General features: G+C 37.3%; 1 protein-coding gene across 3 annotated transcripts in view; it reads right to left on the bottom strand.

The window, feature by feature from the left end:
• The window catches only part of LOC18428542 (MUS308 and mammalian DNA polymerase-like protein), a 57873-nt gene extending 43031 nt beyond the window's left edge, over window positions 1-14842 (bottom strand). Inside the window, exons 1-7 of one of the 3 annotated variants that reach the window (XM_088866504.1) lie at window positions 14582-14842; window positions 12699-13198; window positions 12235-12484; window positions 11217-12158; window positions 8855-8919; window positions 3826-3931; window positions 3531-3731 (exon numbers count right to left, since the gene is read on the bottom strand). In XM_088866504.1, coding sequence (XP_088722630.1) covers window positions 3531-3731; window positions 3826-3931; window positions 8855-8919; window positions 11217-12158; window positions 12235-12484; window positions 12699-13198; window positions 14582-14617 — 2100 coding nt within the window. In that variant the 5' untranslated portion in view covers window positions 14618-14842. Of the gene's footprint in view, window positions 1-3530; window positions 3732-3825; window positions 3932-8854; window positions 8920-11216; window positions 12159-12234; window positions 12485-12693; window positions 13199-14581 lie in introns of all 3 variants that reach the window. The other 2 variants (XM_088866505.1, XM_088866508.1) reach the window with 2 other exon arrangements.
• Window positions 14843-24545: the final 9703 nt, after the last annotated feature.

Below are 24545 nucleotides of genomic sequence, written 5' to 3'. Positions count from 1 at the left end.
TAATATATATAATATTTTACAAAATATTATATAATATTATATTATAGTAATATTATATATTATATCATACTAATAATATTGATATTATGTATTTTATTATAATATTATATAATACTAATATATATATAGTCTAATGTTATATAATATAAGATAATATAAAATTAATATATTATTTACATAAAATGTTATTTTTATATTATATCTTGAATATTATTGAAATATAATTTATATATAAAATATATTACTTAATATATAAATAAAATATTATTTAATATATATTATATTGTAAATAGTGAATAGTGTATAGTGGCTCTATTTGTGAAAATAAAAGCAAGAGGAATGTTTCCCCACCTCAAGAGGTGAGCTTTTGTTTTACCATGGATTAGGCCATTTTATGGCAAAATGTTTTACCATGGAATATATTTGCATATGCATTACGCACCAAACAAATGTATGAAACGCAATTTTCACGTGAAAATATTTTCAAGAAAACGTTTACGAATGAACCAAACATGCCCTTACAATTTTGATATAAAGGTGTACCCATACAAATGGTCAAACGTAGGGGCAATTTGAGGAAAAATTTTTGAAAAAAGGGGCATAATTGTAAAAATGAACTTTTTTTGGGGTGGTAGGGGTTGTTTCTTGAATAATGGTGATTGGGAAGGATATTAGTGTAAATTTCTCTAATTATATATTCGTTTACCATTTTGATATAAAGATGTTCCATACAAGTTTATGTTAGGATTTAGGAATTCCAATAATCCCACATTACTCATTATGTGAAAGAAGTAACAGTAGGATTATAAATACTAGGCAGACGATACATTTTGCCACTGTATGTCACTCAATGTAGGTAGGAATGTTCGCATGTATCAAGAAATATGCATGAATAATCATGTAATATGCACAAATATACATTTTTTATCTCTATGTATATTGATCTCCACCTCTTGGAACTCCCGTTAGCCTGCTTGAATCACCAATGTGGAGCAGCCTTCTCACCACATAGTGATATAGGGAAATTTGAGGGAAACAGTAAAAACAGCAAGGAGCAAGCCAAACACAAGCACAAGTCGAAAAAACCTAGGTTTCTTCTCCAAACCCCAAGTTAGGGTTCCAAAAAGCCTAAACTTTTTTCGCTTATAATTTCTAAAAATCATGTGTAATTGACCCTCTCAAATCCCCACACATCTTATATATTATAATTCAATGTTGAAGGATATTACATGTTCATACAATGATTAAAATGGCCTATATTTCTCACCTTAAACTTAAATTCTGTAATGACAAATTTACCTTTATAAAATGTACCCGTGAATAGTATACATAAATAGTACTTGTGAATAGTTCCTATGAAATAAACAAAAATATAAAAACCCTAGAAATAAGCCCTAAAAAAACTATAATATATATCCTTTAAAGTTGAATAAAAATAAAGAATAAGAACAATTTTTCCCTCCTTCATTCTCCCCTGGTTGGAGAAAACCCGTCCTCAAGTTTTGAAGTATGTCAAGATGAATTCAGCAACAAAAACGCATTCTTCAACTTTTTTCTTTGTTGGTTTAAATATTATTTGTGGTAAAGATAATTTCTCGAGAAACAAATCCTGATAAGTATATTGAGGAATTAGGGCCGCAATTTGCAGATTCTGGGTCGACCATGCTTCCACTGCATTACTCTAATTCCAATACCCTAAATTTCTTTAGTGCTCTATCTCTTCAATATTAATGACATCTTCAAAGGCCATGATTTGGATCAGTCCTCTTGTTGCTTTCTCTCCATACTCTTCACCCTCTTCTAGAATATCTTCACCATCATCTTAATCCTTATCATAGATGAGATCTCCTAAAAGACATTGTTGTTCATATAAGTATATATCAAAGAATGGTGTTGAATCTCAATCTACAACTTCTTGACTTTCCATGCAATCTATGTTAAAATAAAAAAATATCATTCTTCAAATCGAAAACCCTAGAGTGATGTTCCCTACATCTAGGTTTTCTGTCACTATCTTCGTCACCCGACTCCACAGGCGAAGCGCAAAAGTGAAAAAGGCATGCACTCGAGATCTTCTTGGGCTGAAAGATCACCGTCTCTCCTATTATTAAGTCTCGCGAACTGTTGCACCAGCTATTGTACTTGCCTTTCAAGTTCCTCATTTTTGCCATCTATGAGATCACGGTGTGGATCTATGAAAATCCCCCTTCTACGGCCCCTTCTCGTTGCCATAGGTTCGTCGAAATCAACAACAATTGCTGAAATCAGCAAGATCTACAGTAACTTTGTATGTGCTACAGTAGCTTCCATGCTTGTTACAATAACTTCCATACTTTCTACAATAACTCACGTGTATCTCGCGGGCTTTGATACCACTTGATGCAGGGAAATTTGAGGGAAACAGGAAAAACAGCAAACCAAACACAAGCACAAGTGAAGAAACCTTGGTTTCTTCAATAAACCCCAAGCTAGGGTTCCAAAAAACCTAAGCTTTTCTCACTTATAATTTATAAAAATCATGTATAAGTGACCCTCTCAAGGCCCTACACACTTTATATATTATAATTCAATGTTCAAAGACATTACAAGTCCATACAATAATTGAAATGACCTATATATCCTACCATAAACTTAAATTTTATAATAACAAATTTACCCCTGTGAATAGTACCCATTAATAGCCCTTGTGAATAGTTCCCACGAAATAAACAAAAAATATATAAAAACCCTAGAATCCCTAAAAAATTTAAAATCCTAGAAATAAGCCCTAAAAGCAAACTATAATATACACCCTTTAAAGTTGAATAAAAATAAAGAATAGAACAATTTTTCCTTCCATCACATAGGCACATAAAAACTCCAATTCTCAAAACTTCTAAAGCAAGAACGAACATAGTCAGCAGCAACCAACAACTGTCCCATGAAAGCCAACAGTGTAGAAAGTGCGGGACATAATCACTTCATATTTTTTGAGGTGTCTGCATAACAATAAATAAATTGTCTTTTATAATGCCGATGGAACATTGGAGAATGCAGAAGAAGCGACCATATCCTGAGGATTTGACGAGCATGCTACTAATTAAGGATGGTTCTCTTAAAGGTATGTGATGCCTCACAGTGCTTCTCTTTACAGTTGTGAATCCATTCATAAAATTAATGGTGATTCATAATCCAACCAAGACTAATTGCAGTCCTATGGACATGTTCGCTGAGAGACTCCTGAAGTCGTCAACTTGTCAATACACTTTGTGATGCATGCACTTCCATTGAGTGCTCAACGCATCATTCAATTTGTGATAAACCAAGACCAACAGGTGTTCTTTGGCCTCATTCATTGAGAGACTAATATGTTATTGTCATGCTAAAAAAGTCGGCATGCCCTTGTGTCATACTATAAATGCATCAGTTAACTTGTACTTTTAAGATCAATGCAACAACCAACCAAAATAGGAAAGCAACGTGTCAGTGAATCTATTAAGGGAAAAGGAACATGTTAGTTTAATATTATAATAGTTGCAATCGAGCCTTACCATGTGAAGTTCATCAATAACAATTACTCCAACTTCAGAAAGACGGCCCTCTTCCAACAATTTATTAATTAAAGAATTTGCCTTCTCAATTGTGCAAACAGCAATAGATGTATCCTTAGGAAGTGTTCTGGCCCCCTGATTTGCATAAAAACTTCGAACATGCATCTTCAATGGATCCAAAAGAGCTTCCAAATGTTCAGCCTATAACAAAAATGCCACAAACCAATTTAATAGATAATAGAATATAATATAACTTATGAAAAGGTAAAAATACATATTTAGGACAATAGAAGACCTTTTCTGAACAAAGTGATACATAAGGCAAGACCAGCAATGCCATTTTCCTGGTGGTGATTACTCGACGCAGCATCAAGATCTCAGCAACAATACTCTTACCCGCACTGAAAGGCAAAATTAACATGTTTGCCACAAACTGAACAATAAAAATTCAGATAGGCTCTTTGAATTTTATATTATATAAAAATATCGACAAAAAGAAAATATCACACACACATGCACACACACACACATGCGCACACACACACACACATGTGCACACACACACACACACTGATGTGGACTAACATTCATCCCCTTGTGATATGAAGGCATGTAGATCTTAGAGAGAGAGAGGGATGACGATTTGGATCATCATCATCATAGCCTTTTCCTAATTAATTGGGCTTGGCTACACAAATCTCAATCCGCCATTCTGCTCTATTAAAGGCCATACCCTTTGTGAGGCCCTAAGTCGGACTACTTCCAATCACATCCCTTTGGGCCTACCCCTTGCTCTTTTCAATCCTTCCACTTGAACTAACACATAACTCCTAACAGGTGTTGTACTTGGTCGGTGCCACACATGGCCGGCCTACTTAAGTCTATTCTCTCTCATCTTATCGCTTATTAGTGCCACACCTAAATTCTTCCAAATGGATTCATTTCGAATTCTATCCCTTCTTGTCTTGCCATGCATCATCTCAACATCCTCATCTCCGCTACACTCATTCAATGGATATATTGTTTTTTGTCCACCCAATGTTCTGCCCCATAGAGCAAAGCTGGTCTCACAATCACTTTGCTCACCCAGCTCTAATTTTGTGCGCGACATCTTCCTCAATCTCTTCATTTTTTTGGATTATCGACCCCAGATATTGAAAGTGCAATCTTTTTTATACTTCCTAACCGTCAATCTTAACTACTTCCTCGTATCTACTGTTATTATTACTAAACTTGCATTTCATATAATTGTCTTTGTCCGGCTAATTTTAAAACCTTTCGATCATCGATCAAAAACAATGTCGTCCGCCAACAACATGGACCACGGTACCTCATCCTGTAGGTGCCTAGTTCAGTCGTCCATAATTAAGACAAAGAGGTACGGGCTCAATGCTGACCTTTGATGTAAACCTATTATCGCTGCAAATTCATCTCTCCACTAGTTGTTCGTACACTAGCTAGTGCTCCATCATACATATCTCTCACCAAGTCGATGAAGTGTCTGGAGACTTCTTTCTTTTCCAACACCCGCCAAATCAAATCTCAAGGTACTCTATCATAAGCTTTTTTTATATCAATAAAGACCATGTGGATGTCTTTTCTTTCGCCCTAAACTTCTCAATCAGTTGCCTAAGAGATGATGATTTGGATATAAATAATTAAGATAAAACCATATTATTAAGAAGGAATGATAAAAAAATTTCAAAACATTAAATATGTAGACTTCAAAGATGTTTATTAAAATATCACATGTGTCTAAGTGTAATTAATATGGTTATCAATAGTGTTGGGAAAATCAAACTAGCTTCAGGACTCCCTAGATACTCGAAGCAAGTCCACTAGACCAATCATGAGTGTATTCGCCAGTTTTGCTCAGAGTTGAGCGAGTTCCCACAAAAAAAAAAACTGCAAAAAAAAAATATCATAAAAGATAAAAAAAATTTAAAAAATGAAAATAAAAAAAATATAAAATAAAAACATATATGCCAAATGAAAACTAATGGAAGTTGATTCCATTGACCTCTTTTTTTTTTCTTTTTCTAAAGTTTAGGCCTAGTGATGTTTCAGTGTACAAAAATTTCACAAATCTGAGATGTTGAGTTTTTTTTTGTTTTTTGCAGCAAATAAGTCTTTTATTTGATAGAGAACTCAAAGATAAGCCTAGGAAGAAATTTCAGGCACAATCAAGCGAGGGGTTGGAAAATATCGCAAGTTTTCAAACTCCAATCAAGCATGAGATTGAGAATCAAAATACCACAAATCCAAGATTTTTCATGTTTTCTCTCAAATCTGATGTTGAAAATTGTTAGAGGACACAAAAAGCATCCCAAAGGTGAATTTTCAGAGCAGACGAAGCTCTAGTGATAAAGAGTGGACGAAAGAGGGATCGGATTTCTGCACCCATTTATATTGCAAAATAGTGTTAGACTTAGCGAGGTTCAACACAGTCGCCAAGTCTATCAGAAGCTTATTGATTCTGTGATAACTGAGTGACTACGGTAACTTGAGTGAGCTGATGAACAATACTCCTTTACCAAGAATGGGGATTTCGTGCCCAGCATGCTCCTAAGCTAGATTAACTCGGGCGACTTAGATTCGAATTTGTCGAGTTTTTGAATATTGGTTGCTAAGAAGGATCATTTTCTAAGAAAACCCCTTATTTTAGTGAAGGTAAGATCAGATTTGTAATACCATATAAACAAGATGTTCTCTATTGAATTAATACCATATCAAAGGGGAATTTCAGAAACAAACTCTAACAAACAAAGACCCCTCTAGACCTCACTTTAGTGTATAGAACCTCCACATATAAAGCTCCAATGAAAATCATGAGAACTAAGCATGTCTTCTCGACGACTTTGCAACAGCTCTTGTTCTCGTGTTTCAGCTTCTTGGTAACATTTGCATTAATAATTCACCACAGCTTTCGCCTTTGATGGAGGAAAAATTATCCTTATTTTTTATTTTTATTCAATTTCAAATAATGTATATTGTAGTTTTTGTTTTAGAATTTATTTCTAGGGTTTTTAGTTTTTTAGGAATTCTAGGGTTTTATATTTTATTTATTTATTTCATGAGTACTATTCACAGTGATATTCATGAGTATTGTTCACGGCTACTGTTCATAGGGGTAAAACTGTCATTACAAATTTTATATTAAGTTAGGATATATGGGTTAATTTATTATTTGTTTGGACACTTTTTGTACTTGGAACAATAAATTATAATATAAAACAGGTGTGTGGGGCATTGAGGGGGCTAATTCCACAAGATTTTTAGAAATTGAAAGAGAAAGAGAAAAGTTTTGGCTTTTGCAACCCTAGCTTGGGTGTGGAGAAGAAACCCTAGGTTTCTTTAAATTATGCTTGTGTTTGGTGTTTCTTTCTAATTTTACTGTTCCCTCAAATTTCTCTACATCAAATTGGTATTAGAGCCCTAATCTACACAAAAAATACTGTAGTAGTGTATGGAAGTACTGTAGCAATGTATAGAGGTATTGTAGCACTATACGGAGTTACTGCAACATTAATTTTTTGGTACCATAGGCAACAACAAAGCGGGGAAGTTACAATGGGGGTCTAGGTTTTGCTGATTTTGGCAAAGTTTTGTCAAAACAACCTATTGTTGATTTTAGTAATTTTTTTGTTAATGATTTACTCAAGGCTTGTAATCTCAGCGAGCCCATGGCAACGAGAAAGGGACGTAGAAGGGGGATTTTCATAGATCCGCTCTGTGATTCCATAAATGGCAAAATTGAGGAACTTGAAAGGCAAGTTTAGCAGCTGCCCAGTAGCTCGCAAACCTCAATAATGGGCAAGATGGTGATCTTTCAGCCCAAGAGGTTCTCAAGTACAAGCCTTTTCACTTTCGCGCTCTGTGTGAGAAGTCGAGCGCTGAGGATAATAACAAAAGACCTAGACATTGGAAACATAACTCTAAGATTTTCGATTTGAAGGATGGGATTTTTTATTTTGATACAAATTACATCGAAAATCAGTAAGTTAAAGAATGGGATTCACCACCAATCTTCAATATACCCAGATGAACAACAAGATCTTTTAACAGATTTGAACTATGATAAGACTTGAGATGATGACGAAGAGATTTTGGAAGACGGTGAAGAATATGGAGAGCAAACAGCATGAGGACTGATCAAAATCATGGCCTTTGAAGATCTTATTAATATTGCAAAAGTAGAGCATTCAAGAAATTCAAGGTATTGGAATCATAGTAATGCAATGGAAGTATGGTCAATTCAGAATCTGCAAGTCGTGGCCCAGATTTCAAAGAGTAAATGAAATAGATGAGAAGAAATCCTCTAAAGACCAAAAATTGGGTTTGTAATTTCCTATACAATTTTTAATTGGAGTTCAAGGATAACCGTATTTGATAAATTTAGATTGATTCCTCAATATAATATAAGAATTCATTCCTTGAAGAATTATCTTTACCACGAATGATATTTGAGCCATCAACGAAAAGAAAGATTGCAGAAAGTATTTTTTATGTTGAATTCATCTTAGCACACTTCAAAACTCGATAACGAGTTTTCTCCAACAAGGGGAGAATGATGGAGGGCAAATTATCCTTATCTTTTATTTTTATTCAATTTCAAATGAGTATTATAGTTTTAGTTTTAAAGTTTATTTTTAGGGTTTTAGTTTTTAGGAATTCTAGGGTTTTTATATTTTTTTATTTATTTCATGACTACTATTCTACAATTCACGAGTACTATTCACAGGTACTATTCATAGGGGTAAAACTGACATTTTAAATTTTAAGTTTGGATAAATGGGTCAACGTGTTATTTGTTTGGGCACTTTTTGTACTTGGAATGTTAAATTATAGTATATAAGAGGTGTGTGGGGCCTTGAGGGAGTTGATTCCACATAATTTTTAGAAATTGAAAGAGAGAAAAGCTTAAGCTTTTGGAACCCTAGCTTGGGGTATGGAGAAGAAAGCCTAGGTTTCTTTGAATTATGCTTTTGTTTGGCTTTGTTTCTTGCTGATTTTAATATTCCCTCAAATTTTCCTGCATCAACGATTGAATTCTAACTTTGGACTACATTAGAAACCAAGTTGCTCCTATTCTCTGGAGTTTAAAGAACCAAGCCAAGCAAGACAAATAAAAGTTTAAAGTTTCTTTTCTTTCCTATTTGAAAAAACATTATAGAAGTGAACGTTTTAGAAAGTTAATGTATATGTAGTTGGAACATCAATTCAGGAATGACTAACTTAAATTGGATTGGATAGAATTAATAAGATAGCATAGCACTAAAGAGAGTTCTATTAGGAAGAAGCTCAAAAAAATTTCAAATGCATACCTCGTTGAAGCACAGTAAACAAGATTCCGTTTTTGTTGAATGCCATCCACCTGCAAACATTCAACCTATGTACAAGAAAATGCACTATTGTAAGTCAATCATCTCATAGAAAACAAATTTCTAGGCAAATAGGATAATCTTAGCATGGGAAAAGTAGCAGCTGAGGGAAGCAAGGCACACATCCTAAGTGATGGAGGGCAAAATTATACATATTTTTATTTTTATTCAATTTTAAATGATGTATATTATAGTTTTAGTTTTAGGATTTATTTATAGGTTTTTAGTTTTTAGGAATTCTAGGGTTTTATAATTTTTTTATTTATTTTAGGATAACTATTTACGAGTATTGTTCAAAGGTATTGTTTACAGAGGTAAAATTGTCACTACAAAATTTAAGTTTATGTTAGGTTATATAGGTCATTTCAATCATTGTATGGACATGTCAGTCATGTCTTTAAACATTGAATTATAATATATATAGGTACATGGGGCCTTGAGAGGGTCACTTCCGCATGATTTTAAGAAATTGAAAGGGGAAAGCTTAGGCTTTTGCAGCCCTAGCTTGGGTGTGTCGAAGAAACCTATGGTTTCTTCGACTTGTGCATGTGTTTGGCATGTTTCTTATTGATTTTATTGTTCCCTCAATTTTCCCTGCATCAAATTGGTATCATAGCCCACGATCTACACGGAAGTTATTGTAGTACATATGGAAATTATTATAACACGTAAAAAATTACTGTAACACCACTTCTTTTAGTGCCTAATTCAACAACAAAGAGGGGAAAGTTATAGTGGGGTCTAGGGTTTGCTTATTTTGGCCAAAGTTTTGCCAAAACAACCTACATCTTGCTAATTTCAACATTTTTTGTTGATTATTTGCCTAAGTTTTATGATTTCAGCAAACCCATGGCAGTGAAAAGGGGCCGTAGAAGGGAGATTTTCGTAGATCGACTCCGTGATCCCATAGATGATAGAATTGAGGAACTTGAAAGGCAAGTACAGCAGCTGGCACAGCAGTTCACTAGCCTCATTAATGGGCAAGACGGTGATCTTTCAGCCCATGGGGATCTCGAGTACAAACCTTTTCACTTTCGCACTCTGCGTGTAGAGTTAAGTGATGAGGATAGCGATAGAATACCTAGACGTGAGGAGCGTCACTCTAGGGTTTTTTATTTGAAAAATGAGATTTTTGATTTCGACACAAATTGTATTGAAAGTCAGCAAGTTGTTTCACCATCAATCTTCGATATTTACTCAGATGAACAACAAGATTTCTTAGGAGATCAGAACTATGATAAGGTTCAATATGATGATAAAGAGATTTTGGAAGAGGTGAAGAATATGGAGAGAAGGCAACAAGAGGAATGATCCACATCACGACCTTTGAAGATCTCATTAATATTGAAGAGGTGGAGCATTCAAGAGATTTAGGGCATTGGAATCAGAATAGTGCAGTGAAAGCATGGTTGATTCATAATATGCAAATTGTAGCCCTGATTCCTCAATATACATATTAGGAACCATTTCTTGAGGAATTATTTTTACCACGAATAATCTTTAAGCCAACAAAGAAGAAGAAAGTTGAAGAAGGTAGTTTTGACACTGAATTCATCTTAGCACACTTCAAAACTCGAGAACGGGTTTTCTCCAACTAGGGGAGAATAATGGAGGGCAAAATTATACTTATTTTTATTTTTTATTTAATTTCAAATGATGTACATTATAGTTTTAATTTTAAAGTTTATTTCTAAGGTTTTTAGTTTTATAGGAATTCTAGGGTTTTAATAGTTTTTTTATTTATTTCATGAGTACTATTCACTAGTACTATTCACGAGTATTGTTCATGGTACTGTTCACAGGGGTAAAATTGTCATTATGAAATTTAAGTTTAAGTTAGGATATATAAGTCTTTTTAATCATTGTGTGGACATATAATATTGTTAAACATTGAATTATAATATATAAAGGTATGTAGAGCCTTGAGAAGGTCAGATCAATTCCACATGATTTTTAGAAATTGAAAGAGAGAAAAGCTTAGGCTTTTGCAACCTTAGCGTGGGTGTCAAGAAGAAACCTATGGTTTCTTCAACTTGTGCTTGTGTTTGGCATGTTTCTTGCTGATTTTACTGTTCCCTCAATTTCCCTTGCATCACTAAGGTAATGTGTTGAATCCATCTCCACCTCAACCTCAAGGACATCCATGGATCTCTTGAACATAAATTAGGTAGATGACAAATCACCACCACCATGGAAATGATTTATCCTCTTCAAGAGAAAAACAAGGCAACTAATCCAACAGAAAAAGAAAAAGAGAGAAAACAAGGCAACATAGGATGCAAATATAATCTCATAAGGGTTTTACCTGCCAGGGATAAAGTCTTGAAATGCCTTTCTTTAAATATACTTCGCATATTTTAGAAGGAAGCCAGGTCCGCAGCTGTAGGTGACCATTTAAAGAAGTAGAACTTGATGGTGTACCATTCACATTTAGTGTTGTATCACAAACTGAAATTCTCTTGGGTTCCCTTTGTGCCTCATCAATACCATGCACACTTTCTAAAAGCTTGTCATCACTTGAAACAATGCCATTCACCTTTGGAACAAGTGCAACTATTTTGTCCCGTCCTACTTCAGAAGCAGTAGTTGAATGTGCTCCACTCAGAACAGCCAAAGTCGGATCCTGCTCACGAATGGCCAAAAGTACCTTACCTGGGGATTCACAATTATCCTCCTTTGCTTGTGCTGAGATGCCATCATTATTAGTCATTAGGGCCTGCTTTCCTTTGCAGTTTAAGTTGCCAGTTTCCAAAGTTTTGCACCCATCGAGGGTAGAATGGTCCATACCATCTACAAAACACTTGGTCGAAGTTTTCCCATCTAAATGCTTTCCGTCACATGAGAAGTCAAAATGTTTCACAGGCAGTGGAGATCTTTCTCTATGCAAAAGCAATGATGGGCCACCATTCTCCATGTCCATATTTTCTTTAGAATGCTTCTTCATAGAGTCCACAGTTCTACTGTTCTTTGTACAGCAAACAGCTGCAATAGAACATTCATTCTTGGGAGCAAATCCATCAGCAACTTGAATTGCTTCAGTCCAAAACTCATCACCAGGCGAAAAAAGGGAGCCCCGATATGACCACCCACGAGTGCCAGATGAATGTTTAACACTGGCTGATGAACTCGGAGTTTGAAAGCAAATTCTCCCAGAGCCTGAGTTAGGAGTTTTGTCACATTTCCTCAAAACTGTACCTAGTCCAACTTTTTTGCCTTTGGATTCCTTGCCTCGATTAACTCCCGCAACCTGCAAAAGGCAGAAACTAAATGAACTCTGACAATTAAATATAGCCTATAGTACACTCACTCACTATGGAGATTACCTCAACCCCCTCGCCTCGTTCTACATTTGAAGAAGCTGTATTTTTCCTCCCACATTGCTCAGGTTCCTCGTGATATGAGGAAGCATTCCCAACCTCTGATAAACATTGGGAATGATCTGAAGCACATGGCTTCTTGCATGTAATCCTCTCATCTGAAAGCCGAGTGGAGCTACTTTTTCTCTTGCAAATATTAACACTCTGAACAGCTAAAGGAAGCCCAGAAATATCACCTGCACTTGTCGAGATCTCCCTGCAAATAAAGAGAGATGCTTCATGGGACAACAATTTCACCACAATGAAGAAAAAGGAAAGACTTACAGCTGGTTGATCTCTTATGACAAAATCAGAAAAACAATGCTCAAAGTAAGGACATATGATTATCGAGTAAAGAACAAATGTACCACAATTCGACAAATGTGTTACACTAAAAAAGTAAAAACAAAGAATGTACAAGAACACCTCACTCGCAATATAGGGACAAAAAATCTTTGACAAACTCGTTGTGCTCTAAATTGTTCTTAACACCAGCAATGGGTTTCTCTTCTTTTGCAGGAATTTCGATGCCCGGGACCAGACTATGAGAAAATCTAGAAACAAAACTACATTTTGTTGCACCAATTTCACCAACAAAATCTCGCTCACACAATGGTTTCTCAACAATCTCATTTTTACTTTCTCTCCCCCTTCCTTTTGCACAGTCTAAAGATGAGAAATTGTGTGCATCATCTGTTGCTTTATTAATCTCATGTATCAAGTCTCTCTGGACCTTGTCACTTATTAGAGAAGCACCACCATCTGATGTAGCACATTTGGGTGGAAGTCCAGCACCATGAGAATCTACAAAATCGAATTCCAAACTACATTTAGTGCTGGGTGACCCATCAGCTTTATTTTTGATGTGCTTATCATTTTTCTCTTCCTTCAAGCACGGAGATGGAGGTTTCCTTTTCCTGGAGGGGAAAAACTGTAAAATAGAGACAATTACAACGAGTCAGATAAAAAGTGAGTCATATGTGATGCATTTGATCCAATTAAACCATGAGAATGCACAACCTACCACTTCTTTGCCATGAGGATAAATTAGCGAAGGACTAATTTACCCATACAGAACTGAAGCAAGGAAATAAAGAGGAAGAGAAATCCAGGAGGCATTCAAAGAGGGAAGAGAGGCTTTCAACCACTTTTGTATTAAGGAATGGAAGCCCAGCCCAGTCAGAAAAATCTTGGCTCCAAAGGTTCATACATCGAGCCGTAAAACAAGTTCCGGATATGAGTATGTACCAAAACATAGGAAAGGAAAAAAACATGAACCAAAACTCAAGATATGTATATATTGAAAGTTACAGAATAAACCTGGAGTGGGATGCCAAAAACATCAAATTATGAAGGCTGTATTGCACATCCTGAATATTAGTAGTTGGAACAAATCATTGTGGTCCATCAGCAGAAGTGACTATGAACAAGTCAACCATGCTGCTAGTAGGCAGACAGCATTTCTTGTGTCTCAGGGTTGGAGTCCGTGGAAAATTCCAGAGACCAATAGAGTCCTACGAAATATTTCTGTTTTTCTTCCTTAAAAGTTAAAAAAAAAATGCAGAGTCCAGGCGAAAACTGCAAAATCTTCCAGGAGGACATTAAAATCAATCTAGAAGAGATGAATGGGACGTCACCCTTTCAGTGTAGACATCACCAAACAAATAGGAATAAGAGGTGTGATTCAAAAAGTTCACCGTTTCAATGTAGACGTCACCCAACAGAATAGGAGTAAGACAGGTGTGGATTCAAAAAGTTTGTTGAGAATTGAGTCTTTACTGTTCAGACCCAAAAAAAAGGTCTTCTAATTGTTGCCACCCCCTTCTCACCTTTAGGAAAGCTTTACCCAAAAAAAAAAATATTTGGTAAGGTTATTCTTTCTGATAACATGATTCAAATTTCGGAGGAAAGGAGTATTGTTACTGTAATATCAAGCGTTGTTCATCAACTTCAGCTTCTTCTCCTTTTGCAGGTTTGGTGATACTTATGCCATTTCTTTTTGTTTTCTTTTTCCTATTTGTTATAATATATGCCGAGTGAATAATTTGCATTCTAATTATTCTAATTCATGAAACGCCCTAATTGTGCTGAAGCAACGAAAAACATTCCAGAAATACTCAACGAAACCTTAAAAAACTCCAAAAAACAACGTATATGTTGTTATGATTGAAAAAAATATCAAACACAAATCGCAGTTCAAACAATCATTTATGATTTTTAAGAGGAAGAAGGAGGAGAAGAAAAACTGAGAAATATTTTAGAGGAAGGAGGAGAAAAAAAACTGAGAAATCTCTATTTTGAAGAATACACCCACCTGATCGATGCGGGTTCGAGGGGAGCCCGAACTCATTGATTCTCCTCTGGTTTGGATCGATCGATCAGCGGATATGATATTCAACCCATTGCCGCATTAAATTGAACCATAGGGAGGGTACTCATCTTGCATGCGCTGCTCTCCTTCCATCTCTTGTGAAATAAAATGAACAGAAGTTTTTTTGAAAGGGAACGCGCGCTTGCTACTACTGTAATGCCATACCAAACCAAATTCGCTTCCCATTTAAAAATGCATAAAATTACAATAAAAAACCGCAAGCGTCAATTTCTATACAATTTACCCCTAACCCAACCTTTTTTCTCACTTTTTTTTCGAAGTTACTTTGTGTATACCCTCAAGGCAAACGTTCATTTTTTTATATTGAAATACCTTTCCCGTAAACAAAAATCATTTTGCTCAGATTTGATGTTTACTTTTGGACCCGACACAGTAGCACATTACCAAAACGTACCATCGCATTGCTAGACCGCCATTTACATAAACTTAAGTGTCGGACCGCCCAGCATAGGCTCTAAACAATCAAATTAGAGCCTACCTTCAAATAGTTTCAAGAAATAGGGTTTCAATATCGGAAATATTTGTGATAGCCTTAAAATATATTACCATTTCTTTTATAAAGTTTAAAGCTTAAAAAATATTGTAGATCGATAGATCAATGAAAACTTGAAAATCTTGAAAATTGACGGTCCAAAAATACATTAAAAAAATAGACAGTTTCTAAAACTTGAAATCCATTGTTTTTTCTCATGCCCATGAATCTTGACGTCAAGATGATCAATTTGAGGATATTTGAGCATCAAACAACCTCTTTTAATGAAATTTTTTAGGTAGGCTCTAATTTGATTGTTTAGAGCATCGGCTCTATATAAACTTTTTCCTTTATTTTATTTTTTTTTTTCTCATAAATCATATAAATATGAAATCTGGTACTTGTCTTTGCAACTAAAAACTATTAAAAAATATTTTTGATAAAATATAATATCAAAATACTCTTAAAACTTTCAGGGGTATTTTGGTTATTTTATTTTTTCAATAATATTTTTTTTGTATTTTTTACAGGTGTTGGTTGAAGAGAGTAGTATATCGTGCAAATTTTGATGTTAAAATATTTTATAAAATAAAATAAAAATAAAACAATATAGAGGCAAGACATTGTGATTGGCTCCATCTCAGCCGTCCATTAAGATTTGACACCTGGACAGGGGGAAGTATATAACTTCTAGGAAAAAGTTTATATAGAGCCGAGGCTCTAAACAATCAAATTTGAGCCTACTTCAAAAAGTTCGCTGGAAAAGGTTATTTTCATGCCCAAATATCTTCAAGTTGATCATCTCAATATCAAGATGCATGGACATAAGAAAAAAATGGATTTCAAGTTTTGGAAATAGTGTATTTTGTAACGCATTTTTAGACCGTCAATTTTCAAGATTTTCAAGTTTTCATATATATGTCGATCTACATTATTTTTTAAGCTTCGAACATTATAAATAACTATGAAAATATATTTTAAGACTATGTAGCTTGAGGTTCCCCACTAAGGGGTTAGTGTGCGTAGGTAGAACAAAGAGCATAGCTCTTTTTGCTCGCCTTGTGTCAAATATGCACAAGTGTGTGTTGAGCTCATGGCTAAACCATGGGCTCGTGTAAGTTGATTGAGAGATGAGAAAATAGTGAAGTGAGAGAAGGTAAATGTGCCCACGCCTAAACGCAGGCTTGGAGCAATTGACGAAAGAGAAAAGAGAGAGGTTGATGACGAAAGAGAAAAGAGAGATGGAGTAACATTTGACGGGCCTGCGCCTAGGCAGGGGTTTTATAACGAAGAGAGGAGATAAAGGTGGGGTGATCGCCTCATCGAGGGAAAGTTTAAGGTCCTCACTCTGTTTAGACTAGATAGGGGTGCTTTTAAAGTCCTCACCCATGTTGGACTGTTGAGAGAAAATTTAATGTCTTCGCCTACTTTAGACCAAACTAGAGGTGCTTTTCAAGTCCTCACCCTTGTTGGACATAAATAGGCTTTTAACGTCTTCACTCTCATTGGACGTGTGCAGTGGGTCTTTAATCGTCATAACCCCTGATGGACGAATCGAAGATCTTTTAACGTCATAACTCTTATTGGACATGTGCAGGGGGTCTTTAATCGTCATAACCCCTAATCGACGAACTCGAGAATATTTTAATGTCATAACTCTTGTTGGATGTGAAGATAGGGGCACACATGACATGGAGTGGAATCATGGGCCACCATAAGGTGCAATGTCCCAGGGACAACTACAGGTCTCTCAACAGGTTGAATAACGACTTATGGAAAAATGGGTTACACATGACATTTTAAGTGTTGCACGGTTCAGGACTGAGGTAATAGTCATGTGATTTCCCTCGAAACATGAATGATGGAGGCTCAAGAGAGCCATGAGTGGTATGATTTTCTCACTACATGCCTCTTGTTCGATGGAATTTTCGATCATGGGTTCGACTGCTTCTACTTCAACAACATCATTTATGATGTTTATTGGGCTTTCCCTCGGACCCACTTCATTTTTCAAAGCATGGATATCCTCGTCATTGAATGAGAATGTGAAACTCTCATAGGACAACAAGATCACATCATCATCGAGATAACACAATAAGCTTTCGAGACATGAAGATAACATGTAATTGTCATCATAAGGAATCATGGCATCTTTAGGGCATGGCAAAGCCACTTTAGTGAGGTTGCCAATAGAGAGAATGCACCTCATCCCATCCACTGTTAGGGAGTGGTTTTCCTCAAATGAGAGTGGCAAGCTCTCATCAGAAGATGGGGTGATTGGACATGTGAGGGTAAGGGAGGCCACATCATCTGAATTGGCCAAAGAAGAATCTAGTTAATTCAATCTCCTAGATTCTAGGATGAATCCGAGTAAAGGAGTATCGAGGATGAACGATGATAGAGCATTTTCCTTGTTCATGAGGTTTATCTTGGCAATTAGTCTCTCAGCCCTTTGAAGCAGTTTAGCAATATTGACTTGCTCTTTGATTTCAATATGAGGAGCCAGAACGTCGGTGAAGATTGTAGGGTGGATATGGTGGGTCATTCTCTTGTGACATGGTCGTGAAACCAATCTCCTCTTGGTTCAAAACTTGCACCATCTAGAGGGTACTTTTCTTAAGTGAGCATATAATGGCTTCTTTAGAGGGGACCACAACATTCTTTTCCACATGCTCCATAACTTCCTTGGGCTCAATATCACCCTTGTCAAAACTTGAGAGCTACCCCTACATAATAGACTCCTCACGAATTTAGGAAGGTCGAATTTTGGCTTCTTGGTCATAGGCGACTTAGGACTAATTGGCTTAATCGAGCCGTTGTTTTGGAGTTGGACCTTTGCCCCATCCATGGGTTCGGTTCCATGTCATTTGAGACTTGGGGACTATCTCAAGTTGGTGTTTCCTTACTCAAGATGAGTCTAGGTGAGACTTCTTCTGGCTCATGAGCTGCCCTGAGCTCAGATTGAGCTGCCTTAAGCTCCGACCTCATGACATGCTCAGACCTGGTTGCCTTGGGAAGGCTACTGCTTTGGGTGCCCCGACTTGAAATGGGCTCGAGTGGAGATTCTTTGAGAATTTGAGTTGCAACAAGATCAAGCCAATCAAGTTTTGACTTAGGGGCATGAAGGGGTAGTGGCTCAGGTTGTCTGGACTTTATGGGGTTGTCGATGTCAAACTGGCTCTTTGCCCCGTTTGTAGGCTCTTCTTTGTCCCAAGTCAGACTTTGGACCATATAGATCACTAGCCCCACTATGCCCCAAGCAACCTCTTTGACCTGTATCATGCGGCAAGATTCTTCGACCTCACTAGTGCCAAGGGTAGCAAGGAGGAAGAATGGGTTATCCTCTTGAGAGGAAGAATCTTCTTTGCTCTTAAGTCGGGCTTGCAACATCTTGGTCTCCCGGCCCCATATCCGGGCTTGACCGTTGTTTCTAGGGGCAATGTCATACCTGTTTGTGTGTGCACAGTTCGAAGACGTGTTTGGGGCAGCATGGGGGCCAATCCTTAGTGAGGTAGAAGGTCCGGCCTTTGGGACGTCGGCTTTAGTGATTAGAGTGGCCTTTTATGGTTACCATTGTTTGCATGCAAATATATGTGTGCATTTGACCTACGACTGGGTCGATCGTGTGCTCTTTGGGGATGACATTTGAGCTACCCCTGAGCTGAGTGAGTAGTACGCAATGCAATTGGAGTGACTTGAGAGTCACTCTTGACAGTGGGTCTGGGTCCCAAGAGACCCAGAGCGTGCGAGAGATCGGGATAGCTTTTTGCTTGCCCGAGAAGACGAACCAACATCTAGGCCGTTATTCGTAGTGGGTGTAAAAGTGTGTCGAGTGACCTTATGGTCCTTCGGCTGAGATGGGCCAGTGATTGAACCGTTGGCTTGGGGTGTGTGAGATGCGATGCCGAGACGGGCGGCATGCATGTGGAAGAAGAGTTGGGGGTGATCTTCTTGGTACCCACAGAAGCAACAGCTTTAGAAGAGCCAATTGCGAGAAGAGGGGGAGTGGCCTTGGGGCCGCTCTTAGATTTGAGACTGGTGGAGGATCCACCAGTATCTGTGTGAGCATGAGAAGTGGTGGTTTTAGAACCACCTATGCATTTGGCGACCCGTTGGTGCCAATGGATGGGGAGTGCGAGGTTTGAGAGTCCCTTCTCACATTTGTTGGAGCCAAAGTACGAGCGATATGGTTGCTTCGCAAAATAAGGAAAGGAGATGTAGGTTGAGAAACCTTACCCCCAAGGGATGTGATCATGGGTGTGGGGATCGTGAAATCGCCAACCCAGAAATAGGAGGAGTTAGTAAACCCCAAAGCCATTTTTAAGTGTGGATTAAGTGATGTGAAGGTTTGCCAGCAAATCGTACCAACGACAGGGTGACGCATCTCCAGTGGAGTCGCCAGTTGGTCAGACCTGATTTCTCGTTGTTCTGAGTCGGCCGGGTCAATGGAATCCTCTCTCGAACAACAGCGGGCCCATGCGCGTGTGCATGACATGCAGATAAGAACCAACAAAGATAGAGATTTTAATCGAAAAAGAAGGGCTTGGGCACCTACCTCGTCATTTTGGATTCGGGGGACGCGTCTAGGCGATTTGCCCTACTATATAATTTTGAAAGCCCCCCGGCTGTCCTTCTAGCGTGGTTTGGATTTGGCTCCTTCTGGGTATACCTTTTGGGATCTCCTCCTATTGGTAGTTATACAGATGATTGGGGGTCTAGCCTAAGAGTTAAAGGGGTTGAGAGAGAATAGAGAAAAAAGAAGTACAGAAGAGAAAGAAGGAAATTGACTTGAAAATTGAGTAGCCTTCAGGCATCACCTCTCCAAAGAAGTATTACCGGAGATAAGAAAGATATTGGGCTTGAAGGCCATAAGTATCCCGAGGGATTCAGGAGAGTGTGTTCTATAGTTTTAGTCTATTGAGAGCTCACTTCCGTAAAGGGAGAGTGTGGTTTGTAGATCTAGACTATCGCGAGCTCACTTTCATATAAGCCCCCTAATGACTAACTAAGAAGATGATGAATAGTAAAATGAGAGATGCTATGAGAAATGAGTGAGAATAAAAGAAAGAGAAGGCCTCTCAAAACTTATACATCTTTTCGGCGTACCCTCTCTAAGAAGGTAACCAATAACGTCGGAAAGATTCCTAGACTTCAAGACCAAAGACAAGAGCACTCCGGAGGATTCTAAAGAGTGAGGTATGTAGTTCTGAACTGTCGAGAAATCACATATGAAGCTGGAAAGTGAGGTCTGCAGTTTTAGACTATTGAGAAATCACTTCCGAAGAGCCTCACGAGAGCTATATGAGCTTAGAAAGATAGATAGAACATGAAAGAAGTAAGGGTTAGAGTGATAGAGAACAAGAAAGGATAGATAAGAAAGAGGAGAAAGAGAATAATGAGAGCGAATTAATGATGGTTTAGTTTAAGGTGAGAAGAAGATGATAAGATGAAAGGAGTGAAATGATGACCCAAACATTAGGCAGCCTTCCGACGTCACCTCTCCCAAGAGGTATCATTGGAGGCAAGAAAAAACACCAGACTCGAAGCCTTAGTACCCGAAGGATTTGGAAAGTAGAGTTACAAGACTAAGCCTGTAACTATGTCACTAACCCAAAGAACCCTTAAAAATGATAAAGGGGGAGAAGAAAGTGAGAGAGAGAGAGAGATAAAAGCTCCTCACAACCCGAACACTATGTGACTCAGTGATTAGAGTAGTGAAAGGGTTAGAACTCTAAGAAAAACCGACTCTGGATGATCCCAACTCGAGTAATTGGTGCAAGAGAATCAACGTCTCTTATGACCTAAGTTTGTTGTACAAGAAGGTGGTTATAGTAGCAATCTGAGGGTTAGAATCCTATAACACTATCTCAAAAAGACATCGAATTGAGTGCTCGAGAATGACAGAAGCAATGAGTAAAGAAAGAAAACAAAGAAATAATGAAATAAAAATAGAATGAAATGAATATACGAGTTAGAGAGAGATATATATATTTAGAATGAGAAAAGAGAGAGAGAGAAGAAAGAGAAAGACGAGAGAGAGTGGATTTAAGCCGGCTTGGATTTATGCACGCCTTTGAGGATCCCTTTTGAGCGCTCCTTAGAAAGATGTCTTGACCTTTGGGGTTAAGGTTTGGGTCTAGGTCTAAGATGAATGAACCTAAGTGGGTTAGGGTAGTGTATGAGATAGGGTGTATGGTGATCTAAGGTGAGGTGTAGGTGTAAGGAGTATGAAGTTTGAGGTTCTAGGTAGTAGGAAGTTTGAGGTTCTAGTTAGTTGCAAGTTGGAAGTGAGGGGTTTGGAGGTTGGGAGTTGGAAGTAGGAGGTTTGCAAGTTGGGAATTGGAAGTAGGACGTTTGGAAGTTGGAAGTTGGAAGTGGGAAGTTGGGAGTTGGAAGTGGGAAGTTCGGAAGTTGGGAGTTGGAAGTTGAGGGTTTGGAAGTTGGGAGTTGGAAGTTGGAAGTAGGAGGTCCGAGGACAATTACCCAAAGTGGTAAAATTTTCTCTCTCTTCTCTTTTGAAGTTAAAAGCTATGTATAATCACATGCTTAAAGGGGAAAAAAACCAAATTTTTTAATTTGCTTCCCAACTTAGGTTTATAAATGGCTTAAGTTATTTATATAGAGCAACCACAAAACTAAACAAAATTATCAAAAATTACATATTAGATGAATTAAAATTAAATCTTGTTTTTAGACCAAATGATAAAAATACCCTAAATACTTTTCAACAAATGACAAAATCATCTCTCCATGATGGGCCTCTTACCATTGCTAGGCTTTGGGAGCCTTTTCGAACACTTGCGGTGGTCATTCGGGCAACGTAGAATCGATGCTTGATTTATTGCATACATTTTGATGCCTTTTGATCATCTTGAACATATTTTTTAGGAAGAACCCAAAATTCATCCAAGTCCATAAACTTTGTCATTATTCAACCATCAATCTTGTATGATATATAACGTTATGAATCTCCATTTTGATCACGAATTGAAGAGGACGTTGTCACGATCATTGTGCAATAAATTTTGTCCGATTTGGTTTTCGTTCAAGCATATTCCAAATTTGGGAAGTCGTCGGAATATGAGATATCGACGAGCAAAAAATATTGTTTTTTTCACCTCGAAATTCGTATTATCCGGCCTCCAATCATTCGTAAAGACTATACCAAAGTGTAGCTTTTCGCAATAGGGCCTCACCGAATTGATATTTGCAATAATCCAACATCGGGATCTTGAGTTATGACCTTACAAAGTATGAGATGTTCTCTTGTATAAGATCTGAATTTTCATGCTTTCAAGCTCCTTTTATCTTTAGAGATTCTCTTGTTTCGGGCCATGCCAAGACGTATTCCATCTGTCAAAATGATCAGGTCGTCGAGATCTAGCTCGTACGCAAATTTGAGCTTGATTGGACTCAAAACGAGCGAGTTATGAGTATTTGGAAATCATCTTGAAATGAAAAAATTAATTTTCATAAATGAAAATTGGTTCACTGAGGCTGCACCGCAATAGTGTAAAACCCACAATTTTATGGTAAGTTAAGCCCAAATAGTCATAGAAGGTCCGATTGAGCCCAAATTTGGTTATTGGGGGCTTTTCAACATTCCGGATCTAATGACGGTCGCCTGATACTGTTTTGAGCCAAAAAATAGGGCTATAGTTGTAGGTTCCATTTTTAGCATGAAAAAAACTAGATTTGAGATTCAAGTTTTGTCTTAATCATATCAAAATTTGTCAGAACGTGACGAAACTTTATGAGTATCCTTAAGGTATCCCAAAATACCCTCTCATGGAATTTAAGGCCATTCTGACATTTCTTTAGAGGTTGCTCATTTTTAGGCTTATTATTGCAGTGTTCCTGTGGTTTGGTGGTGTCTTGGGTACCGGCGGGACCAGGTTACTACTAGTTCTCTTCTTATTCGTATCGGGCATACCAGTGGAGAAATGGTACCTCTGTATTTCATGAAGAGCATGTTTGTTAAAATGAAAATCTCTCTCTAGGAGAGAGATTCCACTGCAGGCCCAGAACCCCGGGTTGCTTTGTTTTGTAATTATGCCAATTGACTTGACTGCGTCAAATGAATGCAAAAAAATTGTGACCCAAAATAAGAAAGGGAAAACTATAAAAAAACCCCAAGACCAAACTTTCTATGTAACTTATCCCCAACCTAACTTTTTCTCTCACTTTTTTCCCCAAAACAAACTTTCTATACAAATATCCCCTCAAAGAAACAAGTTCAAACTTTTAAGATGGAAATGCCCTTCCTGTATACAAAAATCAATTTGGCTAGATTTGATGTTAACTTTTGGACCCTAGTAGCACATTGCCGGAGCGCACCATCGAATTGCCAGACCGCCCTTTACATAAACTTAAGCGTCAGACTGCCCTTTATAAAAACTTAAGTGTCGCATCACTCTTTACAACTGCCGAACTGCAAATATCTAATGCCGGACCGCCCTTTCTAACTGCCGGACTGCAAACATCTACTGTTGGACCGCCCTTTACCTAATGTCGGACCACCTTTTCCAACTGTCGGATCGCAAATATCTACTGTTGGACCGCTCTTTACAAAAACTTAAGTGTCAAACCGCCTTTTGCAACTGTCGAATTGCAAACATCTACTGCCGGATCACAAACATCTACTGCCTGACCGTCTTTTATAGAGTGTTCTACTGCCCGACCACACTTACACAGTGGTGGAGCCCTATTTTATAGGATAGAGGAGAGAGAGGTATGGGTAAGGTAAAAGTAAAGGAGGGTAGTTTAGGTATTTTTTTTATTTTTATTTGATTGGGGGTATTTGTATATAACGTGTACTTTGGGGAAAAAAGTTACTTTGAGTGTAAATTGCATAAAAAGTATAATCTTGGATTTTTTTTTTGTAATTTTTTTAATAAAAAATTCAAATAAAAAACTCAAATATTAAAAATAAAAATAAGAATATACAATACTATGTAAGGAAAAATATAATCATTCGTTTTTTATTGTTGTCATTTTCTTTTTGAGCCAGCACTTGTCGGCACGACAAGGTTCTCTAAAGAACAAAATTGTGACCCCAAATAAGAAAAATTAACTCATACAATTTTGATGGGAAAATATCAGGTAAATGATCAGACTATCTAAGCAATTGGTGCGGTAAAATCATAACATTCATTAGCGTTGATTTTAAAGTTTATTTCACTATCTCGTAAAAAAATATGGTAAAAAAGAAGCAAAATCATTACCATCCTGTGAAGGTAGAATTTGTAGTAGATCCATGACTACTTGAATAGCCGCCGGCTCCGAGAATTATCGGGAAATAGCGAAAAGATAGACCATTTCACTGCTTCATCAGTAGTCGAGTCTCAAGAGTGAGAGTGGGCGAGGCATGGTGACCCATGACCCGGCATCACTTAAATATATGTTTGACAAATC

This window comes from Amborella trichopoda, chromosome 5, assembly GCF_054954075.1.
Source record: "Amborella trichopoda isolate Santa Cruz 75 chromosome 5, AtrichopodaSantaCruz75HAP2 v2.0, whole genome shotgun sequence".
NCBI lineage: Eukaryota > Viridiplantae > Streptophyta > Magnoliopsida > Amborellales > Amborellaceae > Amborella > Amborella trichopoda.
The sequence above is the reverse complement of the archived record's forward strand: the minus strand, read 5'-3'. Positions and strand labels throughout refer to the sequence as shown.